This window comes from Balaenoptera musculus, chromosome 20 (assembly GCF_009873245.2).
Source record: "Balaenoptera musculus isolate JJ_BM4_2016_0621 chromosome 20, mBalMus1.pri.v3, whole genome shotgun sequence".
NCBI classification, from domain to species: Eukaryota; Metazoa; Chordata; class Mammalia; order Artiodactyla; family Balaenopteridae; genus Balaenoptera; species Balaenoptera musculus.
In genome coordinates, this window is record NC_045804.1 from 43,064,986 (window position 1) to 43,092,317 (window position 27,332).

General features: G+C 52.1%; 1 protein-coding gene across 3 annotated transcripts; it reads left to right on the plus strand.

Moving 5' to 3' along the window:
* Positions 1 to 8,739: 8,739 nt before the first annotated feature.
* On the plus strand, positions 8,740 to 26,539 carry LGALS9 (galectin 9). Of its 3 annotated transcripts, XM_036837364.1 has the most exons (11): positions 8,791 to 8,835; positions 15,104 to 15,195; positions 17,846 to 18,047; positions 18,886 to 18,996; positions 20,387 to 20,482; positions 22,102 to 22,137; positions 22,684 to 22,734; positions 23,417 to 23,458; positions 23,926 to 24,014; positions 24,112 to 24,274; positions 26,070 to 26,539. In XM_036837364.1, the coding sequence occupies exons 1-11, from the start codon at positions 8,797 to 8,799 to the stop codon at positions 26,214 to 26,216; spliced, it is 1,068 nt and encodes a 355-aa protein (XP_036693259.1). In that variant the 5' UTR covers positions 8,791 to 8,796; the 3' UTR covers positions 26,217 to 26,539. The 3 variants fall into 3 exon arrangements, with proteins under 3 accessions (XP_036693261.1, XP_036693259.1, XP_036693260.1); XM_036837365.1 differs by lacking the exon at positions 20,387 to 20,482 and having other exon boundaries at positions 26,070 to 26,223; XM_036837366.1 differs by lacking the exons at positions 20,387 to 20,482; positions 24,112 to 24,274 and having other exon boundaries at positions 8,740 to 8,835.
* Positions 26,540 to 27,332: the final 793 nt, after the last annotated feature.

Here is a 27,332-nt window from a genome sequence, read left to right on the forward strand (position 1 = left end):
CACCAGCAACAAAGACGCAAAAGGCTTGTTATCAATTTATCTTTCGAATTTGTTAAAGGTTTCCACCTGCAAGATTTAGAATATCTCACAGGGAAGGAGTAGCTTATCTGGGTGTGTCTGCTGCATTTCTCACTTGCCAGGTAGGAGGTGAAACTCAGGCCAGGGAAGCTGTCATCACCACCCAGGCAGGTGGAGAAGAAACTGACCACGAGGAGCAAACGTGAGGAAGAGGGGCATGTCCCCGCCCCAAACAGAGCTGGATTGTTCAGCTGCGAAGGTCAGTGGCGGTCTGTGCCCCAGTGCCAGGATTATCTGCATGGCGGAGGCTAGTGAGTTTGTAAGCATTGCCTGGCTGCACACCTTCAAGATGTGTTTGCTCTAGAAATGAATGAGCAAGGGTGGGAACTAGGAAATTTAATCATCAACACTGGACATGCAAATCGCGCTTTGATTCCATTCTCACAGGACACGTTCCTCCACGCGGATGAAGGCTGGATTTGGCAAATTTAACTCAGATGAGAAGAAAATGTATTGCTGAATCTAACTATTTTGTGGGACTTAAAATGTTTAGGGGTTACTGTGGACAGATGTAGCGTTTGCAAAGATTTGTACGTTTTCCCTTAAGCTGCAGTGGGATGAACTAAGGTGAATCATTACCTTCTCACTGTAGTCTGTGCTTTCTGCTTCTGTGTCCGTGGTTTTGTGACCTCCAGGTTCCCCAGTTATGGAGACTTGGGGTGGGGGGTGGCTTGTTTATAACTGTGACATTCAGGATATTTTCCCTAATGATTTTTGATATGACATCTGGCTGCGGGACTTTTTTCCTTTCTTGATAGGCCATTTTTATCTTTTGAGGAAGTGCTAACCAGAGGCAATGGAAATCTGCTTACCCAGGGCCTGAGTGAAGGTGGGGGAAGTCAAAGATTAACCAGGGCAACTTGAGATCCTGGTGGGAGTCCCTCTGTCCTCCTGTTCATCGCTCATCGAAGCTTCCACGCTGACTGGAAAGCAGTAGGGGGAAGGAGCATTTTGCAAACAATGGCTGTGTCTTCAGCCCACTGTTTCATATCTGAAATCTCCTAATTATCTCTGTGCCCTGAAACCGCGTCTTTAAATGCTACTCCATTCAAGCAGGTGCATGGCCTCTGCAGGAGTAGATGTTTCCAGAGTTGGGCCCCAGAGAGAGGACTTACCTGGGGTATCCTGGCAAGTGCTGGCAGGTGTTATAGGCTGGTTTGTGGAGAAGAAGGGAGACAGGGAACTGCAAGCTGACAAGATGAAAATGACAGCTGTTAGAAAACCGAAATTCCACTGAGTAAAATTGAAGATCTAATTGGCTTTATTCAATGATTCATGAATCAGGCAGCATCCTCTGTTGTAAATAGAAAGAAACCAATGGGTTGTTAAAATAAATAAATAAATAAATAAAAGGAAGGTTTTTATAGGCAGAAGGAGTGTGGGGCAAGGGAGCTATTAACAAAAGCTAAGAAAAGACTGTTTCACACCCAGTCACATTCTTTTGGGAGCAGGGCAAGGGTCACTCATGCGGACTGCTTCCTCCTCCCAGGATGGAGAGGGCCCAGGAGACAGATTACCTCCTGGGTACTGACCAGAAAATTCCAGACTGGCTGATTAAGACTACATTCCTGGGGAAGGTCAAAATTACAGGTAGGTCAGGTATTACATCTAGGTTTGGTATCATGGGCTTTAGCAAAAGTGATGCCATTTTGAGCCTGTAGTTTTCTCTTTAACTATTCACCACTTTTGAGCAAACTCTCAGCCTAACCAAGAGATGAAATCAGAATTTAAGACATTATCATCACTCTCAGCTACCGATCTATAGTCTCCACGGCTTTGTTGACCCTTGGTGTGGTATCCAGAGGGCATGACATCTTTGCTTAATCCTCATGACATTTGTAACTGAACAGGACCCTAGGGGGCTTCCGGGGACAGCTGCAACCACCTCATGTCTGTAGTAAAACTTTAGCCTCCTAGGCCTTCCCCAAGTTCCAAGGAATAAATTTAATCAGAGAAATGAGAAAAGGCAGAAACAAAGGAAAACAGTCAAGCAAGACAAAATAATAATAGTTTAGCCATTAAACACAGTCAAGGACTTTTAATTCCTCCTCAAGGGCTATAGATAATATTCTGAGCCGCATCCTTTGAGCTGTTTTGCAGATATTGAAACCTGCACGAGGTGGAAGAAGTTAACTGTATGCTGCCCACAAGCACGTAGACCCCAGACTGGTTGGAACCAGAAGGTTGATGATGTTGACTCCCGATTACCTCACCACCAGCCAATCAGAAGATGTCCATGAGCTGATCACACACCCTGCAACCCTCTCCCTTATCCTGTCTTTAAAAACCTTTCCCTGAAAGCCATTGGGGTGTTTGGGTTTTTTAAGCACCAGCTGCCTGGTCTCCTTGCTTGGTGCCCTGTAGTAAACACTTTCTTTCACCACAACCCCGTGTCAGTAGATTGGCTTTACTGCAAGTAGACAAGCTCTTAGTGAAGGCAAATCTGATCTAGATAGTTATAGATAGGTTGGAAACTTTGGTGATAAATTCAATTGAAAGGTTACCTTCCTTAGCAGTGGCTTGGGGGATACAGATGAGGGCATTATCTTTCCAGGTCAATGCCAGAGGAAAGGAAAGGAAAAGAAAAGAAGGAGAAAGGGTTTCATGTTTAGTTAAAGTATGAAGTCTTGATCCATCATCTCGGGCAGAAGCAGTCTTCCTGAATGTCAGCGACTTCTCTTCCTCATCAGTTTGATTTGGAGGTCTCCAGCCCTTGTACAGGACCGGGTGTTAGGTGGGTCTTCTTCAGCTGTGAGAGTTATATCCAAGGTTCAAGTCCCTGGGGCTTGACTGCCATCTGCATAGTTGGGAGGACCTGGTACAGTCCCTTCCTAGGAGATTTAAGGGCAGTCTTTGCTCTTAGTGATTCCAAATCAGATGGTGGAAGACCACTGGGAATGTTAATTTGTTGAGTCATAGCCAGCTGTTTGAAGAAACTAGAAGAATTCAGGACCCAGTCCAGTTTACAGGTATATGACAAAACCTCAAAGACAGTTAACAGCACTAGAATCTAATGTCTACAAAGGTGCAAATAAAATTATTCCATGAATAATCCAGTTTTTCCCAGCTGTCCCAGCTTAGAAGTGGCTTCTGGAACACTCTTGCCCATTGTGCCAACTCACCTGGGTCCAGTACAAAGATGCAGGGTCTGAGGTGTGTCACAAAGGAATTTGTCCCACATTGCCTGGGACCCAAAGTGGAGAAGAGCAGGTCATTGGAAAGACAGAATGATCTTTCTACATTGTCTGTAGAAAACATGTCAAATCTTCATCACATGAAGAAGCAGAGTATGACAGTAAGCGGCCCAAAAGTCAGAAAGTATTATAGTGCCAGGATATTAATTAATAAAAATATTATTTTCCTGGATTTTGTGATGTTTGGGGTATTTGTCAACTGCTACGTTTCGAATATGGTGCCCCCCACAAAATTCACATGACCACCGTCACCCATTTCAGCCACCAGTAGTTTTTATTTATGGAAGTGGTAATGGTTTTCACTTATGATCATAACATAAAGTTTGCTTTTTAAATAAATGTTTATAAGTTTGTTTAAAGGAAATTGGGAAGTAAGGCTGGTCTCAGGCTAGTCACACAAAGACTGAAAGCAAAAGCAGCTGTGTGTTTGGTTAATCAGCTGATACAACACTGATCCTTTGCACGTCTGGTGCTAAATGTTTGCTCACATGGCTTCCCCAAGGAGGGAGTGTGACCAAACAGTGACTTTGAGTGCGCTGCATTCCGTGGGGCTGCAAGTTCTTCTATTCCTTACCCCTGCCACCCATGGAAGGGATACCACCGACCCTTCACAACCCAGCACAAGGGCCACCTCCTCTCTGAATTCTCTCAGGGCCTCACCACACGCAGGTCAGATACGCGAGGACACAGATGGAATCTATAGAGCGCTCATTGTGCGCCAGGCACTGACTAAGTGCCTTACAAGCCTTAGCTCATTCGATGCTCACAACAACCATGTAAAATAAGTTCTCTTATCAGCTACATCTCACAGATGAGGAAACACTGAAGCTTAGAGAGTGCTGAGGGGCAATATTTGCCACCCCAAATGTGTCACTTTGGCATGAGGATTCATTTAGGCTGATTCTTTTTAAGAAACATAAGACGCGAAGGTTTTGTTACCGCCCCTCAGCTGCCGCAAAGTTTGTAGAAAAAGGGCCTGTTCCAGGAAAAGAGCCGTGACCAGCGATATCTGCAGAAGAACGCGGACTAGGTGGGGTGAGGGAAACCTGGCAGAGCCTAGAGAACAGAGTCCACTCTGCGCCCAGCAAGCATTTATTTACCAAACAGTCACCCTCAACATCCTCTTCTGTCTTTAGCTGAAGGTGGTATTTAAGGTGAGAGCTTTGACCATTACGGTGAGTTAGTTCTCCTGGGTCTCCCCATGTATACGTGTTGTTAAACTTTTGTTGTTGTTGTTGTTGTTGTTAAACTTTTGTTAGATTTTTCTCCTGTTAGTCTGTCTCATCTCAATTTAATTCTTAGACCAGCCAGAAGAACCTAGAAGGGTAGAGGAAAATTTCTTCCTTCCTCAACATCCATGCTGTAACTTGTGTCAGAATTTCCTTCCACTTTAAGGCTGAATAATATTGCATTGTATGTAGAGACCACATATTGTTTACCTAGTCGTGCATCGATGGACACTTGGGTTGCTTCTATCTCTTGGCTATTGTAAATAATACCATGACCACGGGTGTACAAATATCTCTTCAAGTCCCTGCTTTCAATTCTTTAGGATATATACCCAGAAGTGGAATTGCTGGATCATACGGTAATTCTATGTTTAGTTTTTGAAGGAACCTCCATACTGTTTTGCGGTGTCGGTCTCAGCCGACGTAGTAATGCTGTTTGGGAACACCTGGGGGCACACACGTGGGCCTTTACCTCTCATGCGAGCCCCACAGGCCTTTCCCCAGCTGGAGCCAATGCTGTGGCTGCACATGCCCTTCTGCTTCTTGTTGCGACTGCAAGACCCAGCTCAGCAACAACTATCAGGGAGCTTTGAAAAAACAAGGATTATTACTCTCAGGTCCTGAGGGCCACACAGCAAGATCAGCCAGTGGGGAGGAGTGGGTGATAGTGGAGACCTGGGGGTCCACCTGTATTGTGGTCCAAGGGTGGGGTGGTTAGGCAGGAACTAGGGGGCAGGAAGAGAAATGTGGGGTCACTCACACAGTTATCTAGGTTCCCCAAGGCTTTCTACGAAGGGGAACTTCATGGGTGCGGCCGGCCTGGGTGCTTACCTAGAAGCTGTCATACAGCTGGCGATGTGTTTATTCAAGATGGGTGTTTGAGGGCTTCCCTGGAGGCGCAGTGGTTAAGAATCCGCCTGCCAATGCAGGGGACATGGGTTCGATCCCTGGTCTGGGAAGATCCCACATGCCGCGGAGCAACTAAGCCCGTGCGCCACAACTACTGAGTCTGTGCTCTAGAGCCCATGAGCCACAACTACTGAAGCCCGCGTGCCACAACTACTGAAGCCCACGCACCTAGAGCCCATGCTCCACAAGAGAAGTCACCGCAATGAGAAGCCCGCGCACCGCAACGAAGAGTAGCCCCCGCTCGCCACAACTAGAGAAAGCCTGCGCGCAGCAACGAAGACCCAGGGCAGCCAAAAATAAATAAATAAATAAATAAATTAGTTAATTAATTTTAAAAAAAGATGGGTGTTTGAAATGGATGCTTTGGCAATCAGAAGCTTAACGCCAGGCACTTAGGATCAGGCATGTACACTGTTTCCCATCGCAGCCTCACCATTTTACTTTCCCACCAACAGCGCAAAAGGGCTCCTTTCTCCACATCCTCATCAACACTTGTCGTTTTCTGGTTTTTTGATAGTGTGAGGTAGCCAACTCATTTTGAACAGATCCTATGGTCTACAGTTCAGATAATAGAGAGTCTGAGACAAGTGTCTGGGACTTTGACACTTAAGACCTTAACACCAGAGCCAGGCCCTGGGAACGGGTCGCGGTGACGGCACGGTGATGCCAGGCTGCTGAGGTCAAGAGTGCCAGGCACTGGGTCTTGAAGACACCTCCCTACTGTCTCCATTCGTCTGAAAACGCATTGGCCTTAGGGTTTGGCTGTTGCCTCTCCCTGCAGGGCAGGAGCAGAGGGCCCTGGGCCCTCCTCTTTGGGCTGGATTCACTGTGACTTACTTCCGAGGCACGTGGCGAAGCCAAAGTGTGTGTTTGCTGGAACTCTAGCTGTCCCTGTGTCTCCCTGGGCTCTGGGAGTTTGGGAGGGGTTATTTTTATTTTCTAATTAATTAATTAATTGGCCGAGCAGGTCTTAGTTGCGGCATGCGGGATCTTCATTGCGGCACTCGGGACCTCTAGTTGCGGCATGCGGGCTCTTAGTTGCAGTATGTAGGATCTAGTTCCCTGACCAGGGATCGAACCCAGGTACCCTGCATTGGGAGCGGGGAGTGTTAACCACTGGACCATCAGGGAAGTCCCTTGGGTTTTTAAAAAAAAAAAAAAACAGTACTTTATTCACGTAAGCACACAGATCCTAGTCTGCTGGATGAGTTTTTACATTGTAAACAGCTGTGTGACCACCATCCGGATCAAGATCCAGGACGTTTCCAGCACCCAGAAGACTCCTTCGGGACCCTCCCAGTTGGTGCCCCCCACGGGTCGTCACTATTCTGACCTGTTGTTGGATTTTATGTAATCAGAATGCTCCCAGCCTGTGCTCACTTGTGTCTGGCTCCTCTGCTCAAATGTGAGGTTCATTGATGACCTTGCCTGTATCTGTGGTCCCTCTTTATCGCCGAGGTCTGGTCCATCGTAGGCATATCACCGTTCGTTTTTCCTTTCTCCTGCTGGTGAACATTTGTGTTTTTTCCAGTGCCGGGTTATGATGAGTAGAGCTGTTGTGCACACTTGCATGTATTCTCACGTCTCTTGGGTAAATATCTAGGAGCAGAAAAGCTGGGACACAGGAGCGATAGATGTTTGACTTTACTATGTATGATCTGCCAAGTTTCCAACGCTGTAGTATTTTACACTCCCACCTGCAATGAATGAGAGTTCCAGTTGCTCCCTATCCCAGTCAATGAGGAAACGGTCCCCATGTCCCTGGTGTCAAAGAGGATTGCAAAGAATTTCCCCTTCTTTTCCTCCCTTCTGCTCCAACTGTGCCATCTGTCCCTTAAATCCGGTCAAATTCTGGTTGATCCAGGCATCTAATGGGGATGGAGGGTAGACAGAGGAGGCATGTGGCCTCAGTCTATGGGAACATCTCAAAGAAGTCAGTCTTTGCAAATTCTGGGGCACTCAGGCAAGCACAAGAAGGGAGAGAGGTGCAGACACGTGCACGGCCCCAGGGCATCTGCTACCCACGTGGTGCCTGTAGGACCCTTAGCTGCTCATCCAGGCTTGACCGCGGGGCCCTGTCTCTAGCACATGGTGAGGACCTGCTTGACTTCAGGTAAGTCTATTGTCACTATGTCTTTCCTCCCTGCCCCTCTCCCCGACCCAGCTGATCCTGAGTCTCTGTTTCAGTCAATCATTTCCTTTAATAAGGTGCTGGAGCAAATTAAAGACAGTTTATTCAATATATTGCCCCCACCTCCATGTCACTTGGAATGTTCTGTTATGTCCAAGACTTCTCCACTCCCCATTCTAAAGCCCAGAATCAAGGGAGAGAAGAGAAGAGAGAAATTCATAGAGAGGAGGGATCAGAAGCTCCCAGGGCATCATTATACACAAGAATAAGGTAACTCCATTACGAGGTTTTCTATTTGCAAAACATTTCTTTCTACGTGATTATGATTATTTTTTAAAGATTTATTTATTTATTTATTGGCTGCACCATTTCTTAGTTGCGGTACACAGGATCTTTTAGTTGCAGCTTGCGAACTCTTAGCTGTGGCATGCATGCAGGATCTAGTTGCCTGACCAGGGATTGAACCCAGGTCCCCTGCATTGGGAGCGCGGAGTCTTACCCACCGGACCACCAGGGAAGTCCCGATTTTTTTTTTTTTTTTTGCCGTGCCGGCGGCATGCAGGATCTTCATTCCCCGACCAGGGATCGAACCCATGCCCCCTGCAGTGGAAGAGCAGAGTCCTAACCACTGGACCACCAGGGAAGTCCCTACATGATTATGTTTTTATATGAGGAATAGAATTTTAAAGGGGAAGAATACCTTTTTGAGAACCTAAGTAGCCTCATATGGCTCAGGATGCCACTAGTGAGCTGTGTGACCTTGGGCATGACCCTTAAGACTCTCTGAGCCTCAGTTTCCCTGTCTGGAAAATGGGTATAACCAGGCCTTCCCAGCTCCACCGCCAACCCGTGCACAGGCAGCGCCGTTGTTGTCTGGACACTCATGACACAGCCACACGCTCACAGGCAGTGTCGTCTAGTAGCTTGCTGCAGTGTGAATGTGGTCAGGATCTCTGAGCCTGCATGAACCTCTGTGAACTATTCGGTCATGGGTGGAGCGCAGGAGGAGAGTGGAGGGAAAAGGCACTGGGTGAGGAGCACCCACTTCCCTCTCCCAAGTATCATCCTCCACCATCCTCCCTCTGCAACCTACCTCTCTCCCTTTCTCTAAACCCATTTCCTCTTGCTCCTGGCTCCTCCCCCATTGAATAACCGCCAAATTGCTTTGGTTTCTATTTCTTTGTTAAGTCCTCCCCAGTGCAGAGGACTGCCTGTCAGTGTGCAAAGTGGCAGCGGCCACAGAGGCGGTGGAGAGATGGCCTTCGGCGGCGCCCAGCCTCCCTACCTGAGCCCAGTGAGTTCCGGGGTTGTGGGTAGCCTCAGCCAGGGGGAAACAGCTGTGGGGCTCTGAGGAAGCAGCTCTTGCAGGTGGTGGGGGGAGGCATCCCAAAGAGAACACCACAAGGGCAGAAAGGCCAGCTGGGGCAGCCCTGGCACAACTTCCGCTCCGCGCCCGTCTCCCTGGTGCTGTTCAGGGCTGGAGGGGGTGAGCATCCCAGGATCTGTGCGTCTGACAATCGTTTACTGAGCTCTTCCGGGTGCCTCTCCTGTTCTAGGTGCTCAGTGGGGGAAAGAAGGGCCTAAGTAACAACTAGAAAAGTGATGGCTTTTTTTGCTTGAAGGGAGTAGTAAACAGGGCTTCTGGGGAGATTAACAACCCAGCATGGCAGTGAAGGGCATTTACTTTGAAGATGGCCTCTCTGGGGTCAGCCATTTACTAGCTGGGTGACCTCAAGCAAGTTACTTTACCTCTCTGGGCCTCCGTTTCTGCATCTGTATAATGGGGATAATCCTTAAGTCACTGCCGAGGTGGGGGTAAGGATTAAGTGAGGCAGCACGTCAGGAGAGCTTGAATGGTGTCTGGCCCACTGTGGGCGCTCTGGAAGTGTTTAGAATTGTTACGAGTCTGGGGGCAGCAGGGAAGGGCTCCCAAGGAGGTGTCTGCTCCCTGAGGGGTGAGTGAACAAGGCAGCGCGGGTCAAGGGTGTCTGAGAGGGACCATCTCAGGAGTTAGCGGGGGAGCGGGGCTGCCCCTGCTTTGTGGGGCGCAAAGGGCTGCCTTCTGTGCCTTTTTGCCTTCTCTGGGGAGCCCCTGTAGCAGGCGGCCTTTTTAAACCCTCATCATCCCCATGCCACACATGGAAAACTGAGGCTCAGAGAGGTGGAGGCCATTTGTCAAATGTCCCCAGATGGTAAGTGGCCGAGGAGGGAGGTATCTTGATTTCCCCCCCGCCCCAGAGGAAGGAGGTGGTCCAGGGAGAGCACTGGGGGAGGACGTGGGCCGGCAGGCGGCAGCCCAGGCCCAGGAGGTTCCTGTGGTCACTGTGTCCTGGGCCGGGCCCTGCAGTAGGAGCCTCTCCCGGCCTCCGCTTCCCAAGAGGCCGGCAGGTGGGCTGACGGGGCCCTTCGTGGGGAGCGGGGGTGGGCGGAAATAGGTGTGGGGAGCTGCTGGGGGGCAAACAGGCCGAACCCACCTCTGCAGGGGCCCCGGCGTGGCCTGTTCGCTCTGGGCAGTGTCCAGTGCCCCTCCGTCCACCTCGTGAGGGCTCCCAGGGTGGGGCTGGAGGAAGCTGGGCCGCCCGGTGGGTGCCTCCACCGCGGCCTCGGGGTCAGAACGTGTCACCTGGGTCTCTTGCTCCATCAGATGGGCGACCCACAGCCCCTTCCAGGCCCTGACGTTTTATTATTCTGGTGACGTGTTTTTACTTTTTAATCCTTGGATTCAAAAGGCAAAGATTTCAAATCAGAAGGAAACTCCTTCTATGGCAGCAGAGAGTCAAAACAGGGGCTTGGAAGTCCAGACCAGAAAGAGGCTGGGTGCAGCCCTCACAGGCACCCGGAGCGCCGTCCAGCCCACGTAGCCACCCTCTCCCAGGCCACCCGTTGACCTGAGTACCTGGGACCTCACTTCCTCCGAAGTGCAGTGGGAAGGTCATCTGCCTGGCCTGTCTGCTGAGGAGGCCACGCCTCCAGGACCCGCCTCTGGAGCACCCCCCATTCCTCGCCCACGCCCCACCGGCCTCATCTGGCCCAGCCCCCAGAGGGCCAGGAGGGCAGCTGGTGTCACAGTCAGCACAGGACTCGCTGTTTGGCCCAGGGGAGCACTCGGTAAGCCAGGAGCGAGGGTGCTCTGGGCTTCATCGTGAGAAGCAGACCGTGTGGTGGTTAAAAGCATGGGTGCTGGGGTTCAAGCCCGGCTCTATCTCTGCCCGGCTGTGTGGCTTTGGGCAAGTTATGCAGCCTTCCTGTGCCCGTTTCCTCATCTGTAAATGTGGCACTAATAATGACCAGGGTTGTTGTGAGGATAAGAAGATAACACAGACGGGCAAGGTTGGCCACCAGAAGGGCAGCAGTGCCCTTTGGCTAAAAGCTGCCCCCTCTGGGTGACCCCCTGTGCCAGCTGTGGCTGGGTGGCCTCTGTGACACTGGGCCTCCAGAAGAGGGCTGCCCACCCTCTGGCCTGTAGGGCCTGACTCTGCTTTCCGGACTGGATAGGAAGAGGAGGAAAATATCCTCAGCCTCCAGGCACAGCCCAGAGCTGAGAGCGAGTTCTGACCCAGCAGAAAGTTTAAGTCATCCTCATGCAGACAGCTGCCATTGTCAAGGCCTTCCAGCCAAGGGCTTTCCACTTAGCCTTTCACCTAATCCTCTTTAAGCACACTGCCAGGCTGGCAATGCTATTGTCTCACTGTTCCGAGGAGGGAATTGGGGTGCAGGCAGGTCAAATGACTTGTTCAACATCAGAGCTGCCAGCACAAGGAGCTGGGAGGCGAGCCCAAGCTGTGCGACCATAAATCCAGCATAAAAATCCATCCTCCTAAGTCATACAAAGCAAAAGCAGGTGCTGCTGTTTCCTGCTAAGGTGACACACACACACATACACACATACATGCACGGAGGGGTCCTTGGCCAGCCAGGCTTAAAACAATACAAATTTATTCTCTTACAGTTCTGGAGGTCAGAACTCTAAAATCAAAGTGTCAGCAAGGCTATTTCCTTCTGGAGGCTTCAGGGGAGAATGTTTCCTTTTTATTTTTTTTCTGCAACTGTTGAATCTCAAATATTTTCTTTTTTTTTTTTAGTGGTTGTTCCATTTTATTTTTTATTTTTTATTTTTTATTTTTTATTTTTTTGGCTGCATTGGGTCTTTGTTGCTGCGCGTGGGCTTTCTCTAATTGCTGCGAGCCGGGGGCTACTCTTCGTTGCAGTGCATGGGCTTCTCGGTGCACGGGCTTCTCATTGCACGGACTTCTCATTGCGGTGGCTTCTCTTGTTGTGGAGCACAGGCCCTAGAGCACGCAGGCTTCAGTAGTTGTGGCACGTGGGCTCAGTAGTTGCGGCGCACGGGCTTAGTTGCTCCGCAGCATGTGGGATCTTCCCAGACCAGGGATGGAACCCGTGTCCCCTGCATTGGCAGGAGGATTCTTAACCACTGCGCCACCAGGGAAGTCCGAGAACGTTTCCTTGCCTTTTCCAGCCTCCAGAGGCTGCCTGCTTGTGTTGGCTTGTGGCCCCTTCCTCCTCCTTTAAAGCCAGCAGCTTCTTGCTTCTGTTGTCACATCTCCTACTACCAATTCTCCTCTTCTGCCTCCCTCTTTGAGGACCCTGTGACTACACTGGGCCCACCGGGATAATCCAGGATAACCTCTACATCTCAAGATCCTCAACCTAATCACATATGCAAAATCCCTTTTGCCATGTGAAGCAACATATTCACAACTTCCAGGGATTAGAATGTAGACATTTTTGGTGGGGCAGAGGGGAGGGTGGTAATCATTCAGTCTACCATACCCTCCTTGGAGTCAACCAGTGTTAGCAGTTTCTTTGAATCCTTCCAGAAATGTTTTGTTCATGGTAAGTAAATATATGTATATAGCCTCCCCAACCCATTTTAAAAATCATACGTGTGGCATCATTCCGTATCAGTTCTCAAAGAGTCCCCTTCTTCCTCTTCTCTTCTTGTTAAGCCGCCATAGAATCCACTGTATGGAAATAACATAATTAATTTCACCATTTTCTTCTTGGTGGACTTTTGGGCTCTTTCCAATTTTTTGCAATTATAATGCGGCAGTGGATAATCTTGCCTTTAGGATTATACTCAATTTGAAATAATCTTGTGTTTCAGAATTTGAGGGCACCATTTAAGACAACAAAATCTCACAAAACTTTTTTTGGGGAAATCCTTCCTTAAAATTAACCTGTACTGCCCGCCCCCATTATCTACACATGGTTTCCTCCATCCTGCCTTCCTTCTGTGCCCTGATGACCCCATCCCAACACACTCTGCTTTCAGTTCTTTATACCTTAGTGTGAATATGCTTAAGGGAAGGGCCCATACTTGCCAGGAGTATGCATTTTAAGCCCTGTCTGTCATGATGGTGTGAAAGGCTCTTAAGAGAATTTCAGGCTTCAACAAACAAATGAGGGGATTCTTTTTCCAGGAAGTACGGCCTGCTGGTCTATAACTGTGTCAGGCTGATTCTACTTCTTCAAAATCACTGGCACGGACAGAAACAACAGAAAGATCTCAGAGATGTAGAGAAGCCAGGATGTGCTTAAGGTCACCAAAGTATTTAATGGCAGAGTTCAGACCTAACCTGAGGTGCCACAAAAGACACCTTTCCCAAAGGTCCATGGAGAGCAGAGTCTGTCTGAATGGGATCCTGGCGTTACAGGTTATCTCCCAGGGCGAGCTGTGCACGTGAGTTAGGAGGGGTTTCTCTGGATTCTGAGTGGCTGTACAGCTCAAGGACATAGGCTAGGACTGAACTGGGCTGGTGGGTGTTTTTTGTTTGCCTGCAGAGTGTTTATTTTAACTCGTTGCTAAAGAAAATTTTAAAATTTAGAGAGAATAGTATCATAAACAACGCATACCCGTCATTCAGTTTCAACTCATGACCTGTCTTGTTTCATCTCTACCCAACCCTACTTCCCTTTGCACTCCTGGATGATTTTGAAGCAAATCTAGATATATCATTTCATTGCAAATATTTCATTATATGTCTCTATAACAAAGGAACTCTTCTACAATCCTTTTTAAAGGATTTTTTCCCCCAGAAATTAGAAAGTTTTACAGAAAAAAATTCCAGATTTTGGTCTTCTCCTAAAGACTTGGAAGCTCTGCCAACACTGGACCTGGATGGTAATCACTGGTTACAGCTGAGTGGACACTGCCTCTTTAGATAAGGAAGATGATGTCTACTTTGCCTCAGTCCCTACCAATCCCTATTGTACCCTACCTGGCCAGCTCACCTATACACATCACCTGCCTGGCTCCTGTACTCATTTAATTTTTTTTTTAACATCTTTATTGGAGTATAATTGCTTTACAATGGTGTGTTAGTTTCTGCTTTATAACAAAGTGAATCCGTTATACTTATACATATGTCCCCATATCTCTTCCCACACATTTAATTTTTGTAAGGAATTGACTTAAAGGAGAAGGTAGAAAAGACTTGAACAACTTGAAAAATGTGAAAATTGACTAGGAGATAGAACTGTGTTTAAGGCAGTTTGTAGAACCACATTAGATAAAAGGCATTCAGGAATGAAGCTTTGAAAGCTGAGACATAAGCAATTTAGGAATTTTGATTAGAGAGACCCAGGTGGAAGGAAGCAGAGGGGCAGTAGAGAGATAACCTACCATGTACCAGTCTCTTCCACAGACTTTTTGTCACTCAATCATCAATCTCAGAAGGTGGGATTTATCCCTGTTTCACAGATGAGGAAATTGAGGCAAAGAGAAGTTAAATAAACTTCCCAAGGCTGCTAAGGTAACAAGCAGCCAAATTAGGATTTAAATCTGGAGTATGCCTGGCTCTAAAATGAGGCATCCCTCACCGTAACCATGGATCCTTTAAAGAGGCTCAGGAAAGAGAACGTGACAAAGTGATGGGGCCCAGGAGGGGTGGAGATGTCACATTAGGACTTTGGAGGATGCCAAGGGCCTGGGGGAAGGAATGGGAGCCCAGGAGCAGGAGTAGAAGAGGGGGCTGCCCCGCGGTTGCAGAGAGCGGTTGCAGAGAGCACCTGGGAGGTGCTCTCTGAGGCGGTGGAGGGCAAAGGTCATGGTCACGGTTGTTCTCGGGGTGGGATGGGCAGGAGAGGGGAGGATGCCTTCTTCTTGGCCTGCTCAGGTGAGCAGAGGGTTTATCCTCAAGAACAGGTTGGTGGGTCTCTTTGGTCCCTTGGGCCCCCTGAGTCCCCAGCCAGGGGACTTTGCTAAGAACCTGGCCTGGGGTCCAGCAGCCCCCTCCTCACTCCCCTGGTTCCTTCCCATCTCAGGGCTGTGGACATGCCACTTCTTCCTCTTGGCAGCTGCCACACTGTCCCTGACACATCCTCTCAGAGCCGGAGGGATCTCCTTCTCACAACCTCAGAATGTCTGTGTAACTTCCTCGCTGCAGGCCTGGAAGGCCCGTGGGGCAGAGCCTCTCTCTGTCCTGTTCACAGCTGCACCTGGCCCCTAGCCCAGTGCCCGACACCCAGGCCAGCCCCCAGCAAGTGCTGAAGGGGATGGAGAGAAGCAGTCCAGCCCACTGACCACCGTCTCCTCCCTGCAGGCCATTCCGTTCACTGGGATAATCCAAGGGGGTCTCCAGGACGGACTTCAGATCACCATCAATGGGACCGTTATATATTCCAACGGAAACAGGTACCTGGAATCGTTGTTTCTCTCAGCCTCGCCCCTGAGCGAGCCAGGGCGCTCTCAGCTCAGGTTGGTCCACCCAGCATCCTCCGACCTGCCTGCACCTGGCTCAGGGGATGAGAAGGGCCCGGCCCCTGCCAACAATGCACGGCACTCCTGCCATCTGCCAGTAGCACCCAGGGCACCATTAACCAGACTCCCCAAAGACGGGGGAGGGGATAATGGGAGCTCCCAGTCTAAGGAGGGAAGCAGGCCAGCCTAGAGGCAGAAGTTCCAGGACTGAACACTGTATGCTGTGACCCAGAGTTGCAGAAACATCACCTTCCTTCATTTCCTGTAGCTGCCCTCATCTACTTCGGAGCCCTCCCTTGGTCTGACATGGAAATAGTTAAACTTGCCATCAAAGTTGTAATTTGGTCTCTTTCAGTTTCAAGCTCTTTCCCGGAAAATGCTAAGTCAATTCAAAAAATAAATATCTTAGCGCTGTTTCCAGCGCTCCTCCTAGTTCCCAAGGGGGCTTCCCAGGAGAAGAGCCTGCACGTATTCTCAGAGGCAGGAGGGTTCTCAGATGCTCACGCAGCCCTGGCTGAGCTCTGCTGAGGTCAGGGTGGCTCGGAGGCCTGGGACCCGTGCCCAGTTTCGGTGGGGTCCACGTGGGCTGCACCCTGAGGTCCACAGTGCCCACGGAGGCCCCTCTGGACACGTGGCCCTCTCTCAGAAGCCTCTCTGTCCCAATCCCAGCTGGCTTCTGCCCCTACGTTTCCTCTCATCACTTTGCATGGGGCCTGGGGACCTTCTGGATTCCTTCAGGCCCCTCCCAGGCCCAGCCCTACCCCTGCATCTAGATTCTAGATGACTTCCTCTGCCATTGCTTCCCCTCCAGGTGGACACGGACACACTGACCATGGGACTTTGAGAGCCCTGAGTGCCCCCAGGGGACTCGGAGGGAAGTGAGGCATCCCCCCAAACTCTGCCAGCACGGGGGTCCCAGACCTCGACTCTGAACTTCCAGTGCTTTCTCTCTCCCCCTTCCTCTGCCTACCCTTTCTCCCAGCGCAGCAGGGCTTTCTACTCCCACCCTGTCTAATAGAATCTCTCCCTACCTCCGAGGGTCCCCCTTCCGATGGGAGCTTTTGCTCTCTCCCTTCCCTGGGGCAGGAATTTTCAAAGGTACACAGGAATGAAGCTGGAGGACCGCAAAGGGAAAACTACACCCAGAGGTATTTCAGAAACACTATTCTCCACTTTAAGAGGAATAGAGACTTAGATTTTCTCATTCCAGAGTCACTTGGAGCTTCCTTTCCCTTCGGTATTCCCAGAGGGAGGGCGGCTGGGCTCAGGGCCACGCCAGTTTCCCGCAGGCCCCGCTGGCTGAGGGTTCACAGAGAGCTCCGATGTTGAGGACGGTGTCCAGAACACACCTCCCTTAACCGAGAAAGAGAACAGGCTCTGGGGGCTGCCCTGGCGGTCCAGTGGTCAGAACTCCACACTTCCACTGCAGGGGGCACAGGCTTGATCCCTGGTTGGGGAACTAAGATCCTGCAAGCTGCTGTGCGGCCAAAAAAAAAAAAAAAAGTGGCCGGGCTCTGCAGGTAGGGGCTCTGTCCATCGAGGGCCACGCTTGGGTGCAGGGCAGTGCCTGGCTCTGCGGGGCATGACGTGGGAGCGAGGCATGCTCTCTGACTGCTGTGTGTTTGTTGGGGAGACCAAAGTGACCCCGAGAGGCAGGCTGCAAACCACACTGGTGCTGAATTCAGGGAAGGCGGACCCTCAGAACCTCAGACTGGAACTTGGTTTGGGGACACGAGCGAGCTCCGACTGGGAAGAGGCAGAACAAACATTTATTGCGCCCACTTTGTGAGCCAGGTCCCTCAGAAGATTCTTTTGTTTCTGTCCTCACCTTACAGTCAAGGCTGTACCCAAAGGAAGTTGGGATGGCGAGGGGCTTCCTCCGAGGAGAGATGGGAACAAAGAGTTGCTTGCTTGGGGGCTTCCCCTGGCCGCCTTGTTAATCATCCTCGAAGGAAGGCAGTCACCCCCTTTCCCGGATGCGGCAGCTTGAGGGTAGCGAGGTGCGGGGTCATTGCAAATGACAAACAGTGCAGAGCTGGGGTCTGGGTCCAGGCCTGCTGACCTCACTCAGGTCAGGTGGACACACGCCAACCTCTACAGGGGAACAGACGCGCACACTGAGGTCCCCACGCCCGGAGGGCTAGTGTTTATTCTATGCCTCCCCTTTAGACACCATCTCTGTAGGCGTCCCATCAATGTCACGTGTTCTTTCCGTTTGTCCTCTTCTCTCTCAACTGAGCAGATGTGGGCTGGCCTCCAACGAGCGACCACTTGGCACAAAAGGTTCTCACTCCTAGGCACATTTCTCGGCTTCCATCTTGGATACAAATTTCTTTACCCATTTTCTACTTATTTTTAGAAAATCACACTGTAAGGGCAAAATGTGGTAACTGCACAAAAACATACTAAGTGCAAATTAGGTGAGCAAAAAAGATGGCAACAACTAAGGATGGGTACAAACCAGCCACGCAGGTTGTAGGCAGGATCCCAGATGGATGTCAGTCAAAGGCGTGAGACCCTCCTGTTCCCACCCTTGGCAGTAAACCAGGATACCGAGAGCCCTGTCTGATTTCCCTCGGCCTAGGTTTGCTGTGAACTTTCAGAGCGGCTACAATGACAATGACATTGCCTTCCACTTCAACCCTCGGTTTGAAGACGGCGGGTATGTGGTCTGCAACACGAAGCAGAAAGGAAGCTGGGGGCCTGAGGAAAGGAAGATGCAAATGCCCTTCCAGAGAGGGTCTCCCTTTGAGCTCTGCTTCCTGGTACAGAGCTCGGAGTTCAAGGTAAGCAGGAACTCTCCTCTCTTCCCTTCGGCTGTCTGTCCCCCAGCCTGATCAGGCGCGGTGAATAGCATTTAAATAGTCACGTGAGCAACACCTTTGTACAGAGAAGAGGACCATTTCCTTGTAAGGATGCAGTCTCCTTACACACCTTCACCTGCATCTACAAGTGCACTTGTTGCTTCTTTTACTCCGGAAATAAGCACTAGATAAGTCACCATGGTGCTTTTTGGCCTCCTGGGTCTTTAAAGTCCAAATTATTTCCGTTCCTCTGCCCTTCTTCCACTCCAGGACCCTGGTAACATTTGTTTTTGTTACATTGGTGCAGCCTTTATCCAGGTGTTATTAATGGCTTAGTTTTGCAGGGCATTGCAAACTGCTTTTGCAAGCAGAGCAGTGTCTCTGGGCTTGGGGAGACGGGGGGGCGGGGTGAGTACATCTGTGTCTGTGCCCCTCTGTGTGAACATGGATGTTCCCAACCCCTCACCATGCAACCTGACGTCACCTCTCCTCTGCTCCCCACGAACTTTTGTATGCATATTTCAGTAACACCCCAGGTGACCTAAGATTAGAAAGACAAACCTACTGCAATAAGCAGACAACCGTAAGAACTAAAAAGCCAACAACCAGAGCCACATAGGGATTGTGTCCGGATGCACTTTGGATCACAAGCATGTTCCTGTAACTGGCACAGCTCTGAAGGCTGATGCCCCCGACCTACAGGGGATGGATGTGAAAACTAGACACAGGTCTAAACTTCTAGAAGCAGGGGTCCCAGAAGCTTGGGTGAGTTCCCACCTGGCCAGGGACCCCCTCCTGCAACATGCACTCATCTCGGCAGGTGATGGTGAATAAGAACCTCTTCACGCAGTACGCACACCGCGTGCCCTTCCACCGTGTCAACGCCATCTGTGTCACGGGCGCCGTGCAGCTGTCCTACATCAGCTTTCAGGTCAGAATGTCCACCCAGCACCCGCCCCCAGGGGCTGGGTGCAGGGCCCGGTCCATTGTGCCCAGGCCCTGCTGCGTGGGCCCAAAATTGCCAGCCAGTCTCCTTTCCAGATGGCTCTGGGGACACACCTCTGGCTCCCCCGTCCTGTCCTTGTGTCGCTGTCTCTGTCTGGGACACCTGCTTCAGTCTCCCGGGCTCCTTGGCCACTCATCTCTGTCATTCCCACCCTGGTTAGGAGGCCGTGTGGTTCTAGATAGACCCGAGGCTTGGGAATCAAACTGAATCCAGCTCAAATCTCCAGCTCTGCCATTCTCATCTGCTGGGGGATCTTAGACAAGTGACTTCGCCTCTCCCAGCCTCAGTTTCCTCACCTGTGGAAGGAGCAGGGTCTCTACCACCCCATAGGTCCTTGTGTGAGTTCAATGAGGTGATACACATCAGAGGTCACAGAATAGCCTGCATGGGCCACACTTGGGTCTATTTGACCCTCTCTGTGCTTTAAAATTTTTGAATGTGTTACCAGCATCTAAAAGGTCAGCAGAAGTTTTTTGTTTTGTTTTGTTTTAATTAATTAATTAAGTAAGTAAGTAAGTAAGTAATGGCTGTGTTGGGTCTTTGTTGCTACGCGTGGGCCTTCTCTAATTGCGTTGAGCGGGGCTCTAGAGCATGGGTTCTAGGCACGCGGGCTTCAGTAGTTGTGGCACATGGGCTTCAGTAGTTGTGGCACGTGGGCTTCAGTAGTTGTGGCACGTGGGCTTCAGTAGTTGTGGCACGTGGGCTTCAGTAGTTGTGGCATGCAGGTTCTAGGGCACAGGCTCAGTAGTTGTGGCGCATGGGCTTAGTTGCTCCACGGCATGTGGGATCTTCCACTTAAAAATAGTTAAGATGGTCAATTTCATGTGCATTTCACCACAGTTTAGAAAAAAAAAAAAAGGTCAGGTGATAGCACATGGTAATCTGGATTTCTGGCTTTTTGTGAAAACTGGAAAGATTGGGGTATGCTGGGCCCACATTCTGCAGGGCCCCAGGCCGCTGGCTGGGAGCTGTCGGCCCCACTTTGGTATTTGAGTGTGTACCCTGAGATGGGAAGGCACACAGCAGGCCCTTGACAAATATGAGGCCCTTTCTCTTTGGTCCTCATCGCTCATACTCCTTCCCTCCCGAGCTCCCCCTGTGGGGCTGGGGAGAGAGGAGAGAGGGATGGAGGTGGAGAGAGAGACGGCCAGCCTGCCGTCACTGCCTGGGGCCTAAGCTTCCCTCTGCCCGTCCTGGACACCCCAGCTCCCCCTGCTTGCCTGTCTGTCTCCCTCTTGCCCGGCCCCTGCTTTTCCCCTCTTCCTTGGCTCCGTTAATGCTTCTCTTCACCCCATGGCACCTTTTGTTTTAACAGAACACTGGCGCAGCTCTCATCCAGCCCGCCTTCTCCACGGTGCAGTGCTCCCAGGCTGCCTGTTTCCCACCCAAGCCCAAGGGGCGCAAACCGAAAGTGAGTTCAGTGGAGGCCTGGGGCGGCTGAGCTGTCAGCAGGAAGGACAGAGCGTCCAAGACGCTGGTCCAGCCAGCAGGCCAGCCAGGGTCTCCAGGCCCTGTCATGCCCAAAGGTTCCCTGCCACCATCCACACCCCTGGGCCCAGAGCTGGGGACCTGGGGGTGTCCTTGGCTCTGCCTTCCTCTCATTATCTCTCCAGGGCACCAGTGCCTCTCTTCCCAAAGCCACTGCCGTGGTCCAGGCCATCTGCCCCCTCAACACCCCGACCACGGCCTAGTTCCCCACGGCCCACTCACCCACCACAGTGACCTTCCTATGCACAAATCTGATCACGTCCTCCCCCTGCTTTAAAGTCCTAAAGGCCCCAAGTCCCTCTAGACAAAGTCCAGACAGCAGGACCTGCAGAATCCTCCCCAGTCTTGCCCCAGCCTCCCTCCCGGCCTCATCCCTCACCCAGGAAGTTCACACAGCCCCCACTGCTCATTTGGGGCTCTCTCAGGCCACCGTGCTTTCTGCACATGCTATCCCAGTGCTGAAAGCACCCTTTGCCACCCAGCCCCAGCCAATCCCGAGTGGCCCTTCACAGCTCGGCTGTCACTCCTCTGGAGCACCGTCCCTGGAGTAGATCACTGGATGCCCTCCTGAGTCACCACAGACTTTGGACATGTCTGTGCTACACCAGTCACCACGTCCTGCTATAACTGTGTTTATGTGTGTCTCCTCATCACTCTCCTCCCTCCTTCCCTACACCCACCGGGCCCTTTGTGGGCTGGAATTGTAGGTGGTTTATTTGTGTATCCCTAGCATTTTGCACAGTGCCTGGCATGCAGTAGGGACTCAGTTAATGAATGTGGAATAGGTTTGCAAGAGGAACAGTCTGCCGGGTGAAGGCAGGGTCCCGGACAGGAAGGGGAGCAGGGCCTGGCCCTTTCTTTGGCCACCTGAGCAGTGGGGACTGGGAGGAGGGCTGTCTCTCTGCCCAGCCTTCCCGGGCCCAGCACGGTGCAGCTGGGGCACCTGCCTTCTGCCATGCGGACACAGGACTGATGGAGCTGCAGGGAGCCTTTGCAGGGCAGCCGGCCTTTGGCCCTGGCCTGGGGAGGACAGGGTGTGGCGGATACAATCAGCAGAACTGGGTACCATTTGGATTTTATCTCTTGTTACCTGGGTGAGCTTGGGCAAGTTGCCTAATCTTTCTGAGACTAGTTGCCTCACCAGCGAAATAGGAGGCAAGGATGCCTCCCTCATTGTAAAGTCTTGAAGCCAGAGCCTGGCACACAGCAGGCCTTCAGCCAATGCAAGATTTCACCTTATGGGTGAAATATGGCACCGGGAGTAATGGCTTTGCCTCTGGGAGCTAAGGGAAGCTAAATGGTCTGTATCAGACATATCCACCTCTCCTTCTGAAGGAGCCAATGGGAACGTTCCCCCTCCTCCACCCCAACCCCATTGCATAACCATAGTGTACCCGGCATGGTGGGTGAGAAGATGGGCGCCCAGAAGGCTCAGGAGGGAGGCCGCGTGTGAGGAGGCCTTTCTTACCACAGCTTCTGCCGCCACGTTACTCTCGTGTGGCACCAGTGTTAACCACCATTTTGGTTTCTCATCCCCTTCAGCCTCCAGGGATCTGGCCGGCCAGCTCGGCTCCCATTGTAAGTGTCTTGCTCTCTCTTCGGAATCTCTTCACTCTGGCTTTTCCTGTGGGTTAAAAGGAGGAGGCGGAGCTGAGCATGGAGCCTCTCCCGTTGGAGGGTAGGGCCGCCAAGGCCAGACCCTTGGGCCATCTGCCTGGCTGGGGTGGTGATGGTGCGAGGGAGTTCGGGGGGGGGAGGGGTGGCTGGCCCTGATGAATCGGGAAGGAGCCCCAGTGGCCGCTGGTTTGCTCAAGGCCCTGCCACTCTGTGGGCAGCCATAGGACACCAAGGCCCCACGTTCACTTCTTCCTTCTGCAAAGCGAGGCTGTGCTAGAGACATTCCCCTGAGAAGAAAGATGCAGGCCACAAATGCAACCATGTTTCTTCTCCAGAGAAGAAACACCTCTACCTGCCAGTTTCGGGGCGTCTGGTCAGGATGATTGGGCTCGTTACAAGCTCAAGATGACCTCACCTAAGAGGAGGGTGTTAAGTGGTGCCCTCTGGTGGCAGGTGGCCGTCTTCACACCGGTGAGAGCCGGTTAAAATGGGGTTTCTTTCTTCCAGACTCAGACCATCATCCACACCGTGCAGAGCACCCCTGGACAGATGTTCCCTGTAAGTCTGAACGCTCTGGTCAGCTCACAGCCCCACCACGTGCCCCTTTCCCAAGGAGTGAATTCTCTAGGCCCAGAGTCAGGAAGAAAGCAGTTTAGCAAGGAAGGTGGGGACATTTGGGGCTGGGCCCTCTGCTTAGGAGAAACGCACGTAAAACTCTCCGTGGGACAGTAGAGATTCTGGATCAGGCTGGATTTACCCAACGACCCAAGAAATAGGTCCCCTAGGGACCAACAGGAAAACTGGTCCTTCTGTCCCTGAGAGGGGAGTGCAGTGGTCCCAGTATCTGGATATGAGACCCTCCATCCTGAGGACAAGCCCCCAGGATGTCACTGCTGATCACAGGCTTAGGCTGCCTCCCCTCCTCCTCCTGCCAGTGCAAAGCACACGGGGGGCCTGGAGTCAGTGGGGCTGCCCCTGGAGGGGTTGAGGGGCAGGTGACCATGATGGGATCCAGGAACACGGCAGGAGTCCTGCCAAGGCTGACATGGGAAGGAAGGTGACTGGGAGAATCCAAGGCCTGAAGCCCCACGACCTCAGTCTCCCACTGGAGCATCCCCTCTAGAACGTGCGAGGGCATGTGTGTGTGTGTGTGTGTGGGTGTGTGTGTGTGTGTGTGTTTGTGTGTGCGTGTGCGCATGCGCGCACTCCCGTACTGAATTTCCCGATCTCTTTTCAACAGAATCCCATGATCCCACCCATGGCATATCCCAACCCAACCTATGTAAGTGGTTTCTCTGGGAGGGATGGAGGTCTGCTTTGTGTTGTGCAGGGTTGGGGTAGGGGGAGAGGGGAGGGCAGCTTACAAAATGAAAAGCAGTCCTTTAGTAAACTGAAGTTCTGGAAACTTCCAGGTAACTTAGAAGACTTAGGAAAGGGGCTTTCACCTTGAAAATCGTCCCTTCTCCATGAGCATATTATATGGTCTTCCCTTCTCAGCCCAAGCATCCTTTGTGTCCAACCAAAGCTCTTTTCATGATAGTAAATGCCCATTAATTTGAGGAATGCTGGAAAGTTTTCCTTTGCCATTTACTGAGCCAAGTAAAGATACCATGGAGTTCTTTCTTGAAGATACAGGCACAGTTAAATTGTCGACTGACAGTCCAAATGCACAGAAGTTGACATGAAGTTTCTCTTGCAGCGGCGGCTGCTCTGGCTGCTGCTGTCTGACCTGCCCCCTCCTCCCCACAGCCGATACCTTTCTTCACCTCTATCCCCGGTGGGCTGTACCCCTCCAAGAGCATCAAGGTGTCGGGTACCGTCCTGTCCAATGCTCAGAGGTAAGCCAGGGTTCCTGGGGAGAAGAGACACCCCAAGGTCATTCTGGCCATTCCCCCGGCTTGGGGCAGAGAGTCCATGGGAGCGGCCCATCCCCAGGTTCTACATCAACCTGTGCTCCGGGAGAGACATCGCCTTCCACCTGAACCCCCGCTTTGACGAGGATGCCGTGGTCCGCAACACGCAAATCAACAGCCGCTGGGGGTCTGAGGAGCGAAGCCTGTCCCGACAGATGCCCTTCTTCCGAGGCCAGAGCTTCTCGGTGAGATGCTGCAGCCCCGAGCTGGGAGGGGCTCTCAAGGGGCAGGTGGGGCAGCGGGTGGAGGTCATCTGGGGGCACCTTGATCGAGGCAGGAGCTGATGCCTCTGGGGTGAGGACTGGGCCCAGAAGAAGAGAAAGTGTTCACCAAATTACTGCTATTATCATTTTACTGTTGTGTCCCACATAAGGCAGGTGGCAGGTGCTACCTGCTGTTACAGATGAGGAGACTCACTCACACGTGCAGGCTACTTGCTAAGGTCACACAGCCCATCAGTGCCCAATCGAACTCAAGAATGAGGTGTCAGTCATTCACTCACTCACTCATTCATTCAACAGTCATTTATCAGCTATTTCATCCAGGCCCACTTTGAGCAGCAAGTACCCCAGGTACTGGGGGGACAATTAGGAAACAGACGGTCCAGGTCCTGCCCCCATGGAGTTTACAATCAAGGTGGGGGAGGAACAAGGAAACAAATGTATGGACAGATCGCTGCAGAATAGCAACGGGTACTATGCAGAGGGCAAAGTAGAATAAGAAATAAGTGAGCCCCGGGCAGGGGCCATGCTTCCTTAGGCGGGGGCAGACCTTGGAGGAGGCCCCAGCACAGGCGGGACCTCAGTGGTAGGAGGAGCCCACCTTGCAAAAAATCTAAGGGGCAGCAGAGGGAGCTGATATCATCGCCAAGGCAGAGGGTCATGGTCGTGGCATGTCTAGGAAGCAGGAGGGCCGGGGCTTCTGGGAGAGTGAGGATGGGGAGGTGGCGGGTGGCACTGCTGGAGGCCTGGATGACACAGAGCTGGGTTCTCGACCCTGACTACATACTCAAATCACCTGAGAGCTTGAAAAAGAAAAAGCAATGCCTGGCTCCACCCCAGGCCCACTAGAGGATGAGCCTGGACACCCGTATTTTTAAATAGGCCCTAATACTCCTCACCCAGGGTTGAAAATGACCGACGTAGGGCCTTGTGGGTCATGGATTGTGGATCTTAGTCCAGGGGGTTGGTGTGTTTCAAGCCAGAGAGCAATATACTTTGATAGCTGTGTGACCTTGAGCAAGTGACTTAACAGCTCTGTGCCTCAGTTCCCTTATCAAAAATATGGGACTGCTAGTAATATTGATCTCACAGAGATGGAAGAAGGAAATGAAATCGAGTTTGTGACACGCTTAGGACAGTGCCCGGTGCGCAGTGACTCTGCTGCTGGTGTTAGCTATGTGATGGGGATGATGGTATTTTAACAGCTGTGCTGCCACCGCCTCTGGGAGAATGTCGGGGTGGAAGAGACAAGTTAGGAGTCTGCCGCAGCAGGAGTGCAGGCGCCGAGCACTCCTGTGTGCCGGGTCCTAGGGGCATGGATGACACAGGCCAGCATTTGTGTCCCTAGAGGCTCAGGGTCCAGCTAGAGGGTGAGGATAGGGGTGGGGGACACAGCCTGAGGGGGCGCCTGACTCGGCTAGGAGGGGCTCAGGAGGTGGGGAAAGGCTGGGAAGGCTGCCTGCAGGAGGGTGAGTCCTGAAGGGGGAGTAGCAGTGATCCACGCAGACAAGGTGTGCAGAGCGGGGAGCACGGGGGGAAGGGCATTCTGGGGGGAGGAACAGAATATGTAAAAGCACAGGGAAGGAGAGCATGAGACGTGTTCGGGGAAGAGTGAATCCTTCGGTGTGGCTCGAATGCAGGTGTGGGTCTTGCTTAACTAACGTTTGGGGAAGGTGGGAAGGAGGGAGGGAGACGTGAGGCTGCCTTTGGCTTTGAGGACAGTCTAGACGGGGTACAGATGCTGGGGCCTCTCATCCAGGTGTGGATCATGTGTGAAGCCTCCTTCCTCAAGTTGGCTGTGGATGGCCAGCACCTGTGTGAATACTACCACCGCCTGAAGAACCTGCCCGCCATCAACAGCCTGGAGGTGGGGGGCGACATCCAGCTGACCTATGTGCAGACATAGGCCAGCCCTGCCTTGGGCTGCCATCTGGCTCTGCCCATCACCCCCACCTGCACCGCATCTGGGGCTTTGCTGGAGAGACCACGTCCTTGGCTGGCTCTGCTTCTGGCCACGTCCACCTCGTCCCAAGCCGCTAGCTGTCACTCCACGCGGGAGGCGGTATCCTCGGCCCCGCCCCTTCCTCCAGTCTTTAACCTCTCATCCTCCCGGAAAGCTACCCTGATGACGCCCCACTGGTCCCCACCAACGGGCAGGAGCCTTCTCAGCAGGGGACTCTCCCCTTTCCCAGTGTCCTTCGAATAAAGAAAGAACAATGCTTGTCGGCACGTGTGCTTGGGATGATCGTGGTTTATTAACTGAGTTTGGAGACCTTCTGGAGTCTCTGGAATCGGGGAGGTCCAGGCTGAGGGAAGAGGGAGGAGAGAGCACGGGCTCACTTTGATCAGGGGGTGGTTCCTGACATCCGGGCCTGCTCCCCGTGGGTCCTCCACGAACCCCACAAGCGTGTGGGAGAAAGCTCAGGCCTCTTGGACAGGCATCACTGACGCAGGAAGCTTGGTGACGGAGGTGAACCCAGGAAATGTCCCCATGCTTCTGAGATGGGCCAAGGGCTGGGCTGGGCTCCCGAGAAGCCGACTCGGAAGAGAGGCCTGTTTGTGCGCTTCTGCTGTGGGTCCCCTGGTGTCGGGGGTCAGGGTGTGCGTGGGAGAAAGAGATTCAGTGTGCGAGGTTCTGCCAGTCACTGAGCCAGGGCATGGGGACCGCCTCTGTGTCCCCATGATGCCAGCGCATCCTGCTAGCTCCAAGAATCCTGTCCTTGGGAACCAGGGTGGGGCTCAGGGCATCCTCAGACCAGCAGTGCCAGCAGCACCTGGGAGCGTGAATCCTGGGCCCTGCCTCGGACCTCCTCGGCGTCTGCGACGTGACAAGATCCCAGGTGGTCTGCTGCACACCGGAGTGTGAGAGGCACTGGTCTAGGGGACTGTTGTGCAGATGCGTCGCTGGGACACTGAGGTCGCATGCCCCTTTCTCCCCACTACCCCACCCGAGCAGGAGTGGTGGAGGGGAGAAGTGGGCCGGGGAGCCAGTGAGACAGAGGCCCGACCCAAGCTGGGAGCC

Coding starts and splice junctions, on each gene's coding strand:
- LGALS9 (XM_036837364.1), top strand. CDS start 8,797: ATGGCCTTCGGCGGCGCCCAGCCTCCCTACCTGAGCCCA. Junction 8,836..15,103: donor AGCCTCCCTACCTGAGCCCA/GTGAGTTCCGGG, acceptor TCCTCCCTGCAG/GCCATTCCGTTCACTGGGAT. Junction 18,048..18,885: donor TACAGAGCTCGGAGTTCAAG/GTAAGCAGGAAC, acceptor TCATCTCGGCAG/GTGATGGTGAATAAGAACCT.